We start from the raw sequence: 15,819 nt of genomic DNA, 5'->3' as shown, positions 1-15,819 counted from the left end.
CTGAGGTTGTAGCTTCAGTGGAAAAGTGCCCTGGGGTTTGAGCACCATTACCAAAAGAGAAAGAAAACAGAAAAAAAAAATGAGGCTGTAAAATTTTCATTCAAGATATTCAAACTTAACTTCGATGATAAATTAAAATTAAAACAGAAGTAAAAGAAAGATGTAATCCAATTTGGATAACTGGCCTTGGATTACATAAACATGTTTATATTTCAACATTTTCCATTAAGACCTAATCATGTTATAAAAGGAAAAAAAAAATTTGAGTTCACATTCCAATTTTCAACCTTCAGTCCCACTTGCTGCTTTTTTGGTTCCCAAAGTTAAAAAAAAAAAAAAAAAAAAAACGTAATATCAGTGATTTCTGAACTTTTAAAAACATATAATATTATCAAGAAGTATAAGGTAAAATTTCTATTATTTGCTTAGCATATTCTAATAAATAGATTTGGGTACTCTATTCTGAACACTACTGACTCAGACACTCTAAACTAAGACTAAACTAAGACTGTTTCAGAATGTTCTAGTAGGAAAAGTGGCGTGTTCTCCTATATTCCTTAAGCCTATCCTCTTTCAAAACAATTCCAAATTGATGAATTATTTAGAATACTACTTTCTCACTGATGCCAAATAATTTTGATCTCCAAATAACTAGTAGTTGACAGCCTGAAACAGATAAAAGTTTTGATTTGAGATTATATTAAACCAAGCATCCCAAAATTACTCAGGGTAGGAAACATTGTACAAGTGGACAAACATTAAGATGGTCTGCAAAATCATTAAGAATACAAAAAGTAATAAAGGCTAAGAAGGATTGGGGGGAACACTCCCCCCAAATTACATATTTTATATATAATTTTAAATATTTAAAATTACATGTTAATAATTCTATTAATTGGGCCCACCATGCTGACCCCACGTTTTCTTTTAAAAAGCAATTTATCTTTAGCCCTTCCTGGCTTAAACTGACATGTTACATACCTCAGGAAAACTACCTGTTATCTGCACAGGAAATGCAGGACTGAAATAATGCCAATAAGAGGAGCCCAGGAACTTTTGTGACTCCTAATACAGAGCAGATCCCACAACTCAAGGAAATAAGGATAATTTCTACTAACCATAAAATCTCTTAAGAACAGGTTCCAATTAGAACTGGTCAGCATGGGCCAAAGTGACTGAGAGTTGCTATGGTAGTAGGAACTTAAAAGTCTGATATCATCCTGCTGTTGATCATAGGTCAAGAGGTAGATCTGGTTAGGACTCTCTGAAAACTTTCTTGGAACCCCCAATAAAACTGGAAGTCAGGAGAAGTGCACTGTTCCTCCCCTCTCTGAGAGGATTTACTCTCTCCCTAGAGCAAGCATGTCCTCTTTTTCTCTATCCCTTCTAATAAACTCATGCCTTTAATCTTAGCAATATGTTTGAAATCCTTCTGAACTGATCAAAAGAATTGGGGCTTAAAGGAGGCGAGGGTTGTCTGTGCACTGCCTCAGTTTCCTGACAGACCCCAGTCGTTTAACTGATTTGCACTTTCTATTTCAGAAACATATTTTGATAAGATTAAGACAACAGAACAGCTAATTTAAAACATTCGATTTTAACATGCAACACAGGCAAATAACATAAAATCTAGTAAATTTCAAAAGTAGAAATAATTATACAGTTCTGCCCCTCAACCACACAGTTCCTTCTATAATTCAACCAGTTACCAGCTTCTTAAATATCTAGTAAATATTTTGTATTTAACCAGTTCCATGGTATGCATGGTTCTTAACCATTACAAACATCAAATCCTTTAAGTCTGAGCCCTCCTTGAAAAATAAATTCTGTCACATTTTCATGCGCAGAATCTCCACCACAGATTATCATATTGTGAACTTATTTCTTTCCCTCACTGTTGTTCCTTGGAGATCTTTTTAAATCAGTCCACAAAAGACTACCACCTTGTTCTCTTTAGTGGCCGCAGAATTTCCTTTAGTATGTATATATTGCAGTTTATTTCATCAGACTCCTACTGATGAACATTTAATTTGTTTCTATACTATGTAGCTATGTGATGTATCACTATGTGGCTATGGGCAATTTCAAAGTAGAAATATATAAACTAGCATGTGCATTGGCAATTGTGATAAGTTATTATCAATTTGTCCATTGTTTTACTAATTTATACTCCCATCAGCAATTTGTGAGTGGCTGTTTCCCACTCACAACACAAAAGTTTTCTAATTTTCTATTCTACTAATCTGATGTTGAAAAAATATTCTATTGTTATTTTGATATCCATTTCTTTGCTTATGAATGTGGGAGATACTCCATATCCATTCAAAACCCTTTTCAAGCATAACTTTGTGTACTGCAGAGCACAGAAAACTATACAAAAAATTTCCCCAGACTCCCACATTTTACAGTCTTAGAAACTGAGGTATAAAGTGAAAAAATAACATGTGTCCGAAAGTCATAAAGCTAGTAAGTGGTTAGTCTGAATTTAAACCCAGGCAGTCCAACTTGAGAGTCCATGTTCTTGACCACATACACATGCTTTCAATTTGCATTACTTAACATTAATTTTTACAGTCACTAAATTTTTCCTCTATTTGGCCTCGAATGTTGTGCTTCTTGAGGCCTGATTCTATGTCCCCTTCTCTTCCTACCCTAAATTGTCTCCCCAGACAATTTCATGTCTTTATTTTTATGTGTATACCTCTTTACTGTATCTTACATTTTCCCTCTTGAAAGATACACTGGCTATTATAAAATTCTGGGTTGGCAGCCATTTTTACCTCAGTAGTTTAAAGATATCATTTTAAGGTCTTTGTTTTCAATTATCAGGTACAAGCACCTGACTCCCAAATTTATATCTCTAGTCAATATTTACAATGGTTAACAACCACCACCACTACCACCTAGGAATAAATTTTACCAGATATTGATTAAAATAATTGAAGATATACATACATACACACACATACACAAAGGGGGGGGGGGAATGGGGTAGGGGGAGGACATCCTGTGTTCATGGATTAGAAAAATTAATATTGTTTACTATCTATACTGCCCAAAGTGACCAAGGTTCGATGCTATTCCTTTCAAAATACCAGTGACATTCTTCACAGAACTACCAAAAAAAAAAAAAAATCTAAAGTTTGTAAAGAAGGAACAATAAAAAAAAAAAAAAAAAAAAAAAACATCTTGAGGGGGGGAAAAAAGAGGCATTGTATTACTTGACTTCAAAATACATTATAAAGCTATAGTATACTATCACCAGAAAAACAGAAGCATATACCAACTAAAGAGAATAGAGAGCCCTGAAGCCCACAGATCTACAGTCAACTGATTTTCAAAAAAGGGGAGAAGAACATGCATTAGAGAAAAGACAGTCTTCAAAAATGCTGCTCGGGGGAAATAAAGTTTTAGAAAGTACTTCCTCTACTTTTTATAGGAACTGTCATTCTACCTGCCTGATAAAGAAACCCCATTCAATCTTGTTAACTTAAAGAAGCTGCAAATGCCATATAATCACTTAAGACTCCTCTGCAGCTAAGGCAGTAAGTGAATATGACCTTAGTTTTGCAACTGAGAAGTATACAAATTAGTAGGAGAGAAGCAGCTAGGGACCACAGATGGTGGAGAATTCACTCAATACTTCATGTCAAGTGTCTAGAAACTGTGAAGAACAGTTTACAGTATCAGTGGGACCATCAATCCAAACCACAATGTGTGTGCAGCAAAGTCTACAGTGAATCGGTACTGTGATGGTGTTTACCACTACATAGAGATTAGACAGGAAGGAGAGTAAGTAAAATTGTCTTTATTTGCAGACGACATAATTGTATATCTAGAAAATCTAAAAGATTCTACAAAAACAATAGCTAAACCACAGTCTCTTTCTTTTTTTACTGCAATGCTAGAGCCTCCAGTATAATGATAAATATAAATAGTAAGAATGGACCTCTTTATTTTCAATCCTTGAATAAAAAAAATTAATCAGGATATGATTTGCTGTAAATTTTTGTAGGTGTCTCTTATCAGAATGGGGGGGGGAAACTCCTAGTACTAATTTACTCAGTTTTAAACACTAATGGGTTGATTTATCAAATGTTTTTAGTGAATTAACCACAAAAATTATATAATTTTTCTTTTGTCAATTAATATGGTAAATTATATTCACTGCTTTTTCAAATGTTAACCCAATATTGCTCTACTAGGATAAAATCAAATTGTAAGATTTATATATGGAGTAAATGTAGGTATATATACACATACATAAAATATATACATATGTATAAATATAACTATATATATATACATATATATATAATCATATTCTTACTGGTTATGCTTTACCGATAGTTTGCTCAGAACTATGTGTTCACAAGGTATACTGGTCTGCAATTTTCTCTTTCTTGGTTGATATTTCATGTTATGGTATTAGCGTTAAGCTGGCCTCAGAAGAACTAAGATATGCTCCCTGTTCCTCTGGTTACTTAAAAGAATTTATGGAAGATTGATGGGGGTCTTTTACCTCTTATCTGACAGAACTAATCAATAAAATTATTTACCTTAGAATTAATTTTATAAGTTTTATTATGAATTCAAATAATACTATACAGGAGGTTATTCATATTTTTTACTTTGAGTTAATCTTGATAAAATCATTTTTAAGAAAATTTGTCCATTGTCTCAGTTGTTAAAATTTTTTGCAAAAAATAAAATCCATTACTATGCTTTAATGTCTATGGAATTTGCAATGATAGCTTGACAATGGACCTATCATTTGTTCCTAATATTGGTGATCTGTCTTATCAATTTAGCTAAGAGTTTAGCGATTTTTGTAGATACTTTCCATAAGCCAACTTTGTAATATTTTCAATTTCCCTTGTGATCACATACTTGATATATTTATTACCTAGAAGTGTGTTGTTAACTTTCAAATATTTGAACTTTTTATTGATGACTATCATTGATTCCTAACTTAGTGCCACTGTGGTCCAATAATATATCCAATATTATTTCAAACATTTTAAATTGATTGAAACTTGTTTTACAGTCCAACCTATGACTTATCTTGATAAATACATCATGTGCACTTGAAAAGAACATGTATTCTACAGTTCATAGAGTGTTCAATAAAATATCAATTCATTTAAGATAATGACATTCATTTAAGAGTGTCATTTGGGACTTCTACAACATTACTTCTTTCTATCTACTTGTCCTAACAAGTTACTATGAAAGAAATGTTGAAAGATTGCTACATCTTTTGTAATTGCCTTTTTCTTTTCTTCTGGTACTATGGATTGAACCCCAGGTGCCTACCACTGAGCTACATCCCCAGCCCTTTTTATTTTGCATTTTTAGACAAGGTCTTGCTAAATTGTCAAGGCTGTCATCTAATTTGCAATCTCCTGCCTCAGCCTCCTGAGTCCTAGGAGTACAGATGTGCACCATCATCCCTTTTTTAAAGGCAATCACAAATGAAACCTGTCCTTTTTTTTATTTCTGCACTTCAGAGCTCTGTAAGTAGAGGCCTACACATTCATATTACAAACTTTCCTAATTAATTAAACTTTTTATCATTATCCAGTAATATTTTTATCTTGAAATCTACTTTGTCTGATATTGATACAGTCACTCCAGACTTTCTGTGCTTACCATTTTGAATCATTTTTTTCAACCATTTACTTTCAAACTCTTATACTCTGTCTAAAGAAGATCTCTTACAAATACAGCATAGTTAGATCTTGCTTTTATTAGGCCCATCTTGACTACTTTTACCTTAAACTAAAATGTAAAGGTAGTATTGATATTACTGGGCATAGATGTATGTATGTATGGTATGTATGTATATGTATTTTAACTTTTTCTGGTGCTGGAGATCTAACCCAGTCCCTTGCACATGCTAGGCATACATTCTACCACTGAATGAAACTCCCAGTTCTCCTTTGTTTTCTGTTTGTCATCTCCATTGTTTTTTCTTTTGGTCCCTTTAGTCCCTTCTTCCTTTCTGTTTATGTAAATGAATATTTTCTATAATTCCAGTTTATTTATTGCTGCGAGCTATACATGTTTGCATTATTTTGTTCAGTGTTTGCTCTAGGGATTTAAACAAATCCTTTAATTTGTCAGAGTCTACGTAGAGTAATACCATAAGACTTCCTGTAAACTGTAAGACCTTACAACTGTATAAGTTCATGTCCTCCTCCTCCTTTTATTCCACACCTATAATGTACTATATTTATATAACCCCAATATAAAGTATTATTTTTTGCTTTAACAGAAGGATGTAAACTTAAAGACATTAAAAAAAAATCTCTGTGGTTTCTGATGAGTACTAGTTTTCCCTGTATGTTTTTCAAAGTTATCTTTTTGTATTTGCTTTTCAGCTATTTGACCAATATGCCTAGGTATGGTTGGTATATATCATGTTAAGAATCTACCTCTTGAAATTCAGGTTTGTCATCAAATATGGGTAAATCATGTCCACCTTTGTTCCAGGTACTGAGACTGAACAAAGGTGTGATTTTTTTTTCACTGAGCTACATCCCTAACCCTTTTTTATTATTTGGAACAGGGGCTCAGTTGCTGAGGCTGGCCTTGAACTTGTAATCCTGACTGAACCTCTTGAGTTTCTAGGATTACAGAGGTGCACTACTATACCTAAAAATATGGCCCTTGTTTCTTCAAAAAATTTTCCAGGCATTTTCTCTCTCCATCTAGGACTCCAAATTGTATGTATGCTAGACTTTTAAAATATTGTCTCACAAGTTTCTAAAGCTATGTTCACTCTTTTAAAGATTTCGTTCTCTTCACACTAAATAATTTAAATCTATCTTCAAGTTTACTATTACCATTTCCAGTGATGTTATTAAACAATAAACCTTTTATTTCGGATACTGAATTTTCATTTCTAAAATTTCCAATGTTATTCTTTGTCACAGACTTCATTTCTGCTTAGATTTTTCATCTATACAGTCATTTCAAAAATACTTTGTAGAAGCTGATATAAAATCCTTATCACCCAATTCAATATCTGGGTTACTTCAAGACAGGTTACCATTGACTTTTTAAAAATGTATGGGCCACATTGTCCCTTGTTTTTTTCATACACTGAGTAATTTTGAATTGTATTGGTCACTGTGACTGATATTCTTCAGAGACTATTGATTCTGTTATATTCTCTCTTACACCATTTTTTGTTTTATGAGGCACTTAGATAAACTCAAAATCCAACTGTCTCTCCCTACAGCAGGAAGAAGCTGCAATAGGTGTTCAGTTCCTTTAGTGATGGCTAGGATGCTCAGTGTTTCTCCCACTCACACATAGTACAGGGTTAGCCAAATAAATGGGCAGTTATATGCAGCACCTGGGGCTTCTTTTCTGTGGTACTCTTCTATCCCACATTTTACCCTCAAATTTCCACTTCCATGGTAGCAATAAATTCATCACATCAGTAATAATAACCAAAACCATCAACTATGACTTAGGGAAGACATTGTGACTTTAAACATGAATATGTACAAAAGTAGTAGGACCTCACACATTTAAGAAAAAATGTTAAGAGAATAAATTTTAAAATATTTTCTATGTCACCAGAACTAAATGTTTTGCCTAACTACCAGAACACCTGCAAAAAAAATCAAGAGGTCAAATTTTCAATGAGAATATTAATTTCTGGAGTGAAATCAGGCTTTCCAAAATTAAACTGAGAATTAATGCCAAAAAGGGCAATAATTTCTGGTATTAAGACTGAAAAAATTAGCAGTCTAAAATTTCTTTCTTTATTAATAACTTCACTAAGAGGACTTTAAGTTAAAAACTTACATAGTTCAGGGATAATATCCCTGAATGATCTTACCTACAAGCAACATAGTAGTACATTTGCATTTTGGTAAAGAAAGATTTTACTGCTGTTGTTTCTTTTGTTTTTATTATCTGTGATTATATATTAAACTCCACATAACAACTTCTATATTTTATCTGACAGACTTCTGGTACTGTTATCCCCATAAATCATGTTATCATAGGAAGAACACCATTTTGATAACTATTATAAAACATGAACAGAGACAATCCTGTTAAAGAAATGCCATAAATTTGAAGCTGGCATCAAGTAAAATACTAAATCATCAAGGTTTTTAACCTGTGAATATTTAATATAACTAGTGCTTTTTGAGAAAATAAAATGATAAGACTTCACATCTATAATATTAATAAATCAATAGGAGAGAGGAACACTTTGTTAGAATGGCATGTAACTCTCACTTGGTTCCTTATACCAGAGAACAGAGTGCATGTAACATGTTTTTATTTATAGTTACATACTTCCTTACTACAAGAAAGCACTTTGTTAGATTATAAATCACAAGTAATTTTCTGGTTCATACTGAAATAAAGGAATTTATTGCCCATTAAATATCAGAATAATGTCATATTCAAATTATTTTTGTTTTATTTATTTTAGCACTTTCTCTAGTAAAGAAAAGAAAGATAATACGTTGCCAGAAAGGCTGCTTTGGTATAAATGTTAAAATAATCTTCAGAAATAAGATTATATAGGTCAGAAATTTGGATCTACATAAAGGAGAGAATCAGAAAATAAATCAGTAGAATTAAAAACTTTTATTTTTCTTGCTCTACAGATAATAGTTAAAAATAATAACAACAATATACTCAATTATGTATGTACATAAGGTTCAATTCCTGGTAGTTTAGAAAAACAACTCCCAAGTTGCCTCACTAGGAAGTTGTATCACACAACTCAAACATTTAAGGAAAAATATAATGCCAATTATATACAAACTTCTAGAGATAAAAGAGAAAACACTTGGCAATTCATTTTAAGAGCAGTGTTACTCTTCCCCCATCATAGGAAGTTTGTTACTTTTACATTCTTTTTCTTTATTTCTTATTGTTTAAATTGATTCTTTTTAGTTATACATGATAATAGAATCCATTTGATATAATTATATAAACATGAAATATGTCTTATTCTAATTAGGACCCCATTTTTGTGGATGTATACAATGTGAGATTCACTGTGGTGTATTCATATTTTACATAAGAAAATGATGTCAGATTCATTCCACTGTCTTTCCTTTTTCTATCCCATCCTTCTCTTCATTCCCCTTTGTCTAATCTACTTAACTCCATTCTTCCCCTTTCCCCTTATTGTTTATTAGCTTCCACATATCTTACTGCAAACACACACACAAAGGTATTAAAAGATTACAGATATCCACATGAACACAGATGCAAAAAATTCTAAACAATGTAGTATTAAACCAAATCCAGTGATATATAAAAATAATATACCATAACCAAGTGGGGTTTTCTTAGCAAAACAATGCAAGACTGGTTTGATATTTAAAAAGTAACCAATATAATTCACCATATCAATAGACTGGAAAAAGAACTATTATATAATTATTTTATTATAGCCAATTTTTTTATAACATCCAACATCCATTCATGATAAGAATTATCAGTAAATTAAGAATATAATGAAACTTCCAGAAGATGATAAAGGGTATCTACAAAATACTTATAGCAAACATTATGCTTAATAGTGAAAGACTAAATGCTTTTCCCCTGATTCAGGAACCAGGCAAGGATGCTCACTCTCACAACTCCTATTCAACTTTGTAATGCAAGTCTAGGCAATGCACTAATGCAAAGCAAAGAAAATTCTTCTCTGTGGAAAAATAAACTCACCTCTTTACTAATGATTTAATTATTTACAATGAAAATGCCTAAGAATCCATTAAAATCTATGTAAAAGCTATTAAAATTAATGAAGTTAGAAAAATCTCAGGGTAGAAGGTCAATGTAAAACTCATTACATATTAAACAACAATCTGAATGTTTTTTAAGTGCAACTATACATTTAAAAAGGGCAAATCTTGTTTAATACACATCTACCACAATTTTTCACCAATGATATAACATCAGAAAGTTATTTAAAGAGAACTAAGATGTCCTGAAACAGTTAATAATTTAAGTCTTTATTAAAAGATGTTTAAAATAAATAGGATTTATATACATTTGTAATAAACAAATGGAAACTGAAAAAATACACTATTATTAGAAACATTCAGTTAAATATCAAAATATGTGCAAGGTCTATTTATATGCTAAAAATTAGAAACACCAATGGAGAAAAATTTTTAAATAACCAAACGAAAAGATATACCATATTCATGGATTAGAACACTCAATGTTGTTAAGATGTTTATTGTCTCTAAAGTTATAATTCCCATAAAAACAATAGGAGGATCCTTAACAGCAAGCTGATTCTAAAGTTTATATAAAAAGCTAAAATAACTAAAATAGACAAAACAATAGTTAAAAGAACACATACACCCTGATTTCAAGATTTTCCATAAAGCCATAATAATGAACACCATATGGAAATAGTAAAAAAATATTATAAAAGAGGCTGACAGTAAATGGTAAAGTTACTATAAAATGGTATAGGGAAATTTTCTAAGATCAAATTCTGTATCTTATTTTTGTGGGTGGTTACAATCATATACACTGTCGAAGCTCACAGATTATACTCTAAAATAGGTAACTTTTAACTGTATGTGAATGTACCTTGATAAAACTGATTTCGAAATCCTAGTTAATTAATTTACAATGATTTTATTCATAAGCTAGATCACAGGTTCATAAAATACAGAACCACCATTTGCAAAATCACATTTATCAAAGAATACTTACCCAAAAAACGTAATTGTGTTCTCTATACTAAAACCACTACATCAGTCCTGTGGACAGAACTTGGACCTTCATTCATAAAAACCACCCTATGTGATTCTAATACACACTTTGAAAACCTCTTGGACCAAATACAAGTCACTTTTTTTCTATTCTATTAAATCTGAACTGAAGTGTTCTAAGGAAATGTAAATTGGAGGTATATCCAAGTTGCATAATAAAATTTTACAGTAAAATTACATACTAAATGATTTATATATTAAATACTATATACCAGCATCTTCAAACACATTTCTTCTTAAAAAACAGCAGTACATGAATAGCTCACTCTTTACATACACAAGCACACAAAGACAAATATTTAAATATAAGCACATAGGGGCTGGGGATGTGGCTCAAGTGGTAGCACGCTCGCCTGGCATGCGTGCAGCCCGGGTTCGATCCTCAGCACCACATACAAACAAAGATGTTGTGTCCGCCAAGAACTAAAAAATAAATATTAAAAAAACTCTCTCTCTCTCCCTCTCTCTCTCTCACTCTCTCTCTCTTTAAAATAAATAAATATATATATATATATATATATATATGCATATAAAGTCAAAATGGGAAATTTTATTTTGTAACTCAAGATACAGGGAAAGTTTAAGAACCAAAATCTAGAAGCCACACCGGAGGAAAAAAATTCTAAAAAATAACTAAAGTTCACAGCAAAAATTAACAAGCAACCCAAAGACAACATAAATAGAAATATGTCTTTACAATATACATACATAACCAAAGATGAATTTTCTTAAATTTAAAAATATCTTATGAATAAATTTGCATTTAATTTCCAAACAATAAGTTTTAATAATTAATATTTGGTATTAGGAGCATCTGTATTAATTCTTCCTGATTTATTCCTTAATTTTGTTCTTGGTTTCTTTTCCCAATTGTTGAACCATGCAATTAATTATAATGGCAAAATCCTACAGAAAGATGACTTTTGTAAAGGACACTTGATCTAAATAAAGCTGGAATCTGTGATAAAATCATATTTTATTGAGATTCTCAAAAACCAAAAAATTATCATTCTAAGGAACACTTCCACCTGAAGCATCTAGTTCTTTTGGCAACCTTTAGATGAGTTCAATAATATTCAAGTTCAAAAAACAACATGCTGCTAGGGAAGTCTTTCATTTGATTAAATTCCATTCATAACCCCTCCCCACAAAACAATGTATTTATTGCTTAACCTTACTCACCTCTTCTCCTGAAAGGTAATATGCTGCAAGCAGGCCTCCAATAAATCGAATGTTAACTTCAAACACAGATACTTCTGAATTCTGTGAAAACATACTGAAAATAGTCACATATACATATTGCTTTATAGCTTTCAAAACATTCATGTGTTTCTAACAGTCTATAAGAATGTATTTTCACTTTCTCTATCTTTACTTCTCTGAAACTGCAATCTCATCTTCCATTTGTTAATCTTATTTAATTCCTCTATTATATAACTTCTAATTGCTGAAACCAATGGACCATTTTCATGTACCTTATTGTAAAATTACCAAGATATTCAATTCTGTTGACTATTGTCCCTTCCTCTTGCAAGTCTCTCTTGAATACTAGATCTTGGAGGATAGAACATCATTCTCCTTACTAATCCCTTTATTTCTGTTCTAATCACTACACCACAATTTTTATTTCTATCTCTTCTCATGAATTTTAATTATTTTCCTAATGTATATATAGTAACTTAATGAAATGTTAAATGATGAAATTGTGGATTACCAAAATAATAATGCTGAGAAAACTTGGTGTAACAGGTAAGAAATTCATGTATATATTCACATTGCAATATATATCAAAATGAAAAACAAATTATTTATAAATATCAAAAAACAAAGAAATTGAAGAAAGAATTGAATACTATAATTCGTAAATCTCCTTATGAAATCAGGTACTATGCAAGCATAAAATCAGAAGTTTTCATAACAAATTTATAATGGATATGAAATATCCCTAACACAACGAATTATAAGAATAAAACTCTTAAAATTAAAAAGCAAACAAACTGAAGGATATTTGGCACAAATATAACAATATTAATTACATATACATATGTAATGGACTAGACAGACAGAGTCTATAAGTATGGCTATGCTGCTAGAAAAATTCTAACACCTGGAAAGAAAAGTAAAACTGGCAAAGAGTATAACCAAAGAATCCAGAGTATATGTGACTCATATAAAAATAATAACATGCATAATTAATTTTAAAAATTAAAGGGCTGGGGTCGTGGCTCAGTGGTAGAGCACTTGCCTAGTGTGTGCAAAGCCCTGGGTTCCATCCTCAGCACCTCATAAACAAATAAAACAAAGGTATTGTGTAACAGGTACAACTACAACTAAAACAACACTCACACACACACATAAATATTTTTAAAAATTTAAATAAGTAAATAAAATAAAAAATTAAAGGGAAAAATGGATTACTCTGAAGTTTTTCTGAGATTCACAGGCAGAACACATTGCTTGCTAACATAAATATAGTTTTCCAATATAGAACTATGATAATACAATGTAATTTTTTCCTAACAAGACTGCAAAGGACTAATGTTAATTCATGTACTCCCAAAATTTAGCATACTGCAGGGCATACAGCAGACATTACTAAACACAGGGAGGAAGAGCCTCCAACACTCACTGGAACTGCAACAAGAACCCTCAAATCAGTTTCCTTGCTTTCATCCATGTCCTATTTCCTACACTCCACTCAGTACCATATAGCTAGGGTGGGCATTTTAAATCTTGGTGTTAGGTCACTACACAATGGCTTCTGGTTACACTTAGAGTAAATAAAAATCAATATGCTCATCCCCACAACTTTTCTGACATCTCTCCTAGCATAACTCCTTTGATTCAGTTTCACTATATAGGCCTACCTGGTATTCTCAGAACTGCCAATCTTGAGTCTTCTACGACAGTCTTTACATTTGTTACCTTCTTGTCTGGGTGCTTTCCCTTCATCTAGATAAATCACTCACTCTATCACTTTCTACAGATGTCAACAAATGTTACATCAGAAACTTTTGCTGACCACCCAATATAAAATGTTGTAATCATCCATCACTAATATCCTTTACTCTGCATTAGTTCCCCAATTAACATTTATTATCATCTAATTATTTATAACCACTTATAAAATTCCTATCTTGACCTTCTCTAGACAGAAGATAAAAGAAGTTCTGGAAGGAAAGAAGGGAGAAATGTGAGAGAGACATTATTGAAAGGAGTAATAACTGAGAATCTTTTAACATTGATAAAAACATAAATCCTCAGCTTTATGAAACACTGTGATTCCTTTAAAAAATAATAACATAGACACATGGTAATATAATTATAGAACAACACAATGAAGCCAGGCCCAGTGGCACATGCCTCTAATCTTATCTATTCAGGAGCCTAAGGCAGGAGGGTCACAAGTTGGAGGCCACCTGGGCAACTAGCAAGACCCTATCTCAAAATTTTTAAAAATAAAAACGGCTGGAAAGCAGCTCAGTAGAAGCGTACCCCTGGGTTCAATTCACAGTATAACACACACACACACACACTCTCTCTCTCTCTCTCACACACACACACACACACACAAAACGTAAAAGAAAATACGGAAACATGGGAGGAAAAGAAAGATTACTGTTAAAATTTAGACTGATGAGCATACTTTACAATAGTACAGAAGTTGATGACAATGGAACCATCCCACTCTAAAAGACTGAGAGAAAATAATTGAGCTCTCATTCTATCCTCAGCTATATCTATTAGCAGAGGTCCTTTTACCCACATGCACAGGACTTCCCTTGGGTCTCATTTCAGAAATACCATCTTATTAAACAGCTCTTCAATAGCCACCCCAGGTCAAATAGCAATGCCCCACCACTACTTACTTTAATTCTATCTACTCTTGTTTATCATTCTCCACAGTACTTTCTACTTTCTGATATAACCAGACATAATTTAAATAACTATTTACTGCTTTTCTCCCAACACTAGAATGTAAAACCAAGAAAGAGATGATTCCATTTTGGGGTTTTTTGTTTGTTAGTTTTTGGGGTACTAAAGACTGAGCCCAGGGGCACTTAACCACTGAGCCACATCCTCAGCCCTTTTCTATATTTATTTAAAGACAGAGTCTTGCTAAGTTGTGTAGGGCCTCGTTAAGATGCTGAGGCTGGCCTTGAACTTGTGAATTTCCTGCCTAAACCTCCGGAGCTGCTGGGATTACATTGATGTGCCACTGGAACCGGCAAGATTCTGTTTTTGTTAATTACATATCCACAGAATTCAGAACACTGTCTGTTGTAGAAGAGGCATTAATGATAAATTACCTATTTTATCATTACTTAATCTGCAGTTTGAAATATAAATTGGAACCAAATAAACAATTACACATAAGAAGGAGTTGAGCTGCATTCGAAGATTCTTATGTCCTACAGAAGGATTAAAAAATTGATTAATTTCAACCTTTGATAAGTAGTAAAATTTAAAGGGTAACCCCAAAATGGATGGAAGTGGAAAGTCTAATGTCAATCTAGTTGAGGAAAAGGGACAAAAAAGTAATTTAGGGCTGGGATTGTGGCTCAGTGGTAGATTGCTCGCCTAGCATGCATGAAGCACTGAATTCAATCCTCAGCATCACATAAAAATAAAATTAAAATATTGTATCCACCTAAACCTAAAAAATAATTTTTTTAAAAAAGCAATTTAATTCAAATTATGAAAAGACAACAGAAAATAAAATTAAAAGTATAATACTGTAATGTAAGTAGCAAAACAAAGATGGAAAACCCAACCCTAATTATATTTTACCATAATAAATGTAAATATTTCAGATTTAATTGTTAAAATAAAAGACTGCATAAAGATAACAAAATTCAAATACACACTGTGCAAATTAGCTAAAACATAAGGATATAGGTTAAAAATAAAGGGACAGAAAACAACTATACCATCAACTATTTTCTCTCAGGTTCAAATTCATTCTTCTTCAACTTTGATATAAAGGAAATGAAAATAGATTTCTCTTTCACCAGCTGGTTCCTGTTTAGGCCCTACCATT

The 15,819-nt window shown here is 32.0% G+C and overlaps 1 protein-coding gene across 1 annotated transcript in view; it reads right to left on the bottom strand.

Moving 5' to 3' along the window:
- Positions 1 to 15,819, bottom strand: part of Man1a2 (mannosidase alpha class 1A member 2) — a 152,433-nt gene that overhangs the window by 91,224 nt on the left and 45,390 nt on the right. The window contains exon 5 of the mRNA XM_026407286.2: positions 11,961 to 12,041. Within this exon, the coding sequence (XP_026263071.2) occupies positions 11,961 to 12,041 (81 nt within the window). The remainder of the gene's footprint in view (positions 1 to 11,960; positions 12,042 to 15,819) is intronic.

Source organism: Urocitellus parryii, chromosome 11 (assembly GCF_045843805.1).
Source record: "Urocitellus parryii isolate mUroPar1 chromosome 11, mUroPar1.hap1, whole genome shotgun sequence".
Taxonomy (NCBI): Eukaryota; Metazoa; Chordata; class Mammalia; order Rodentia; family Sciuridae; genus Urocitellus; species Urocitellus parryii.
This window is presented reverse-complemented; position numbering and strand designations above follow the sequence as displayed.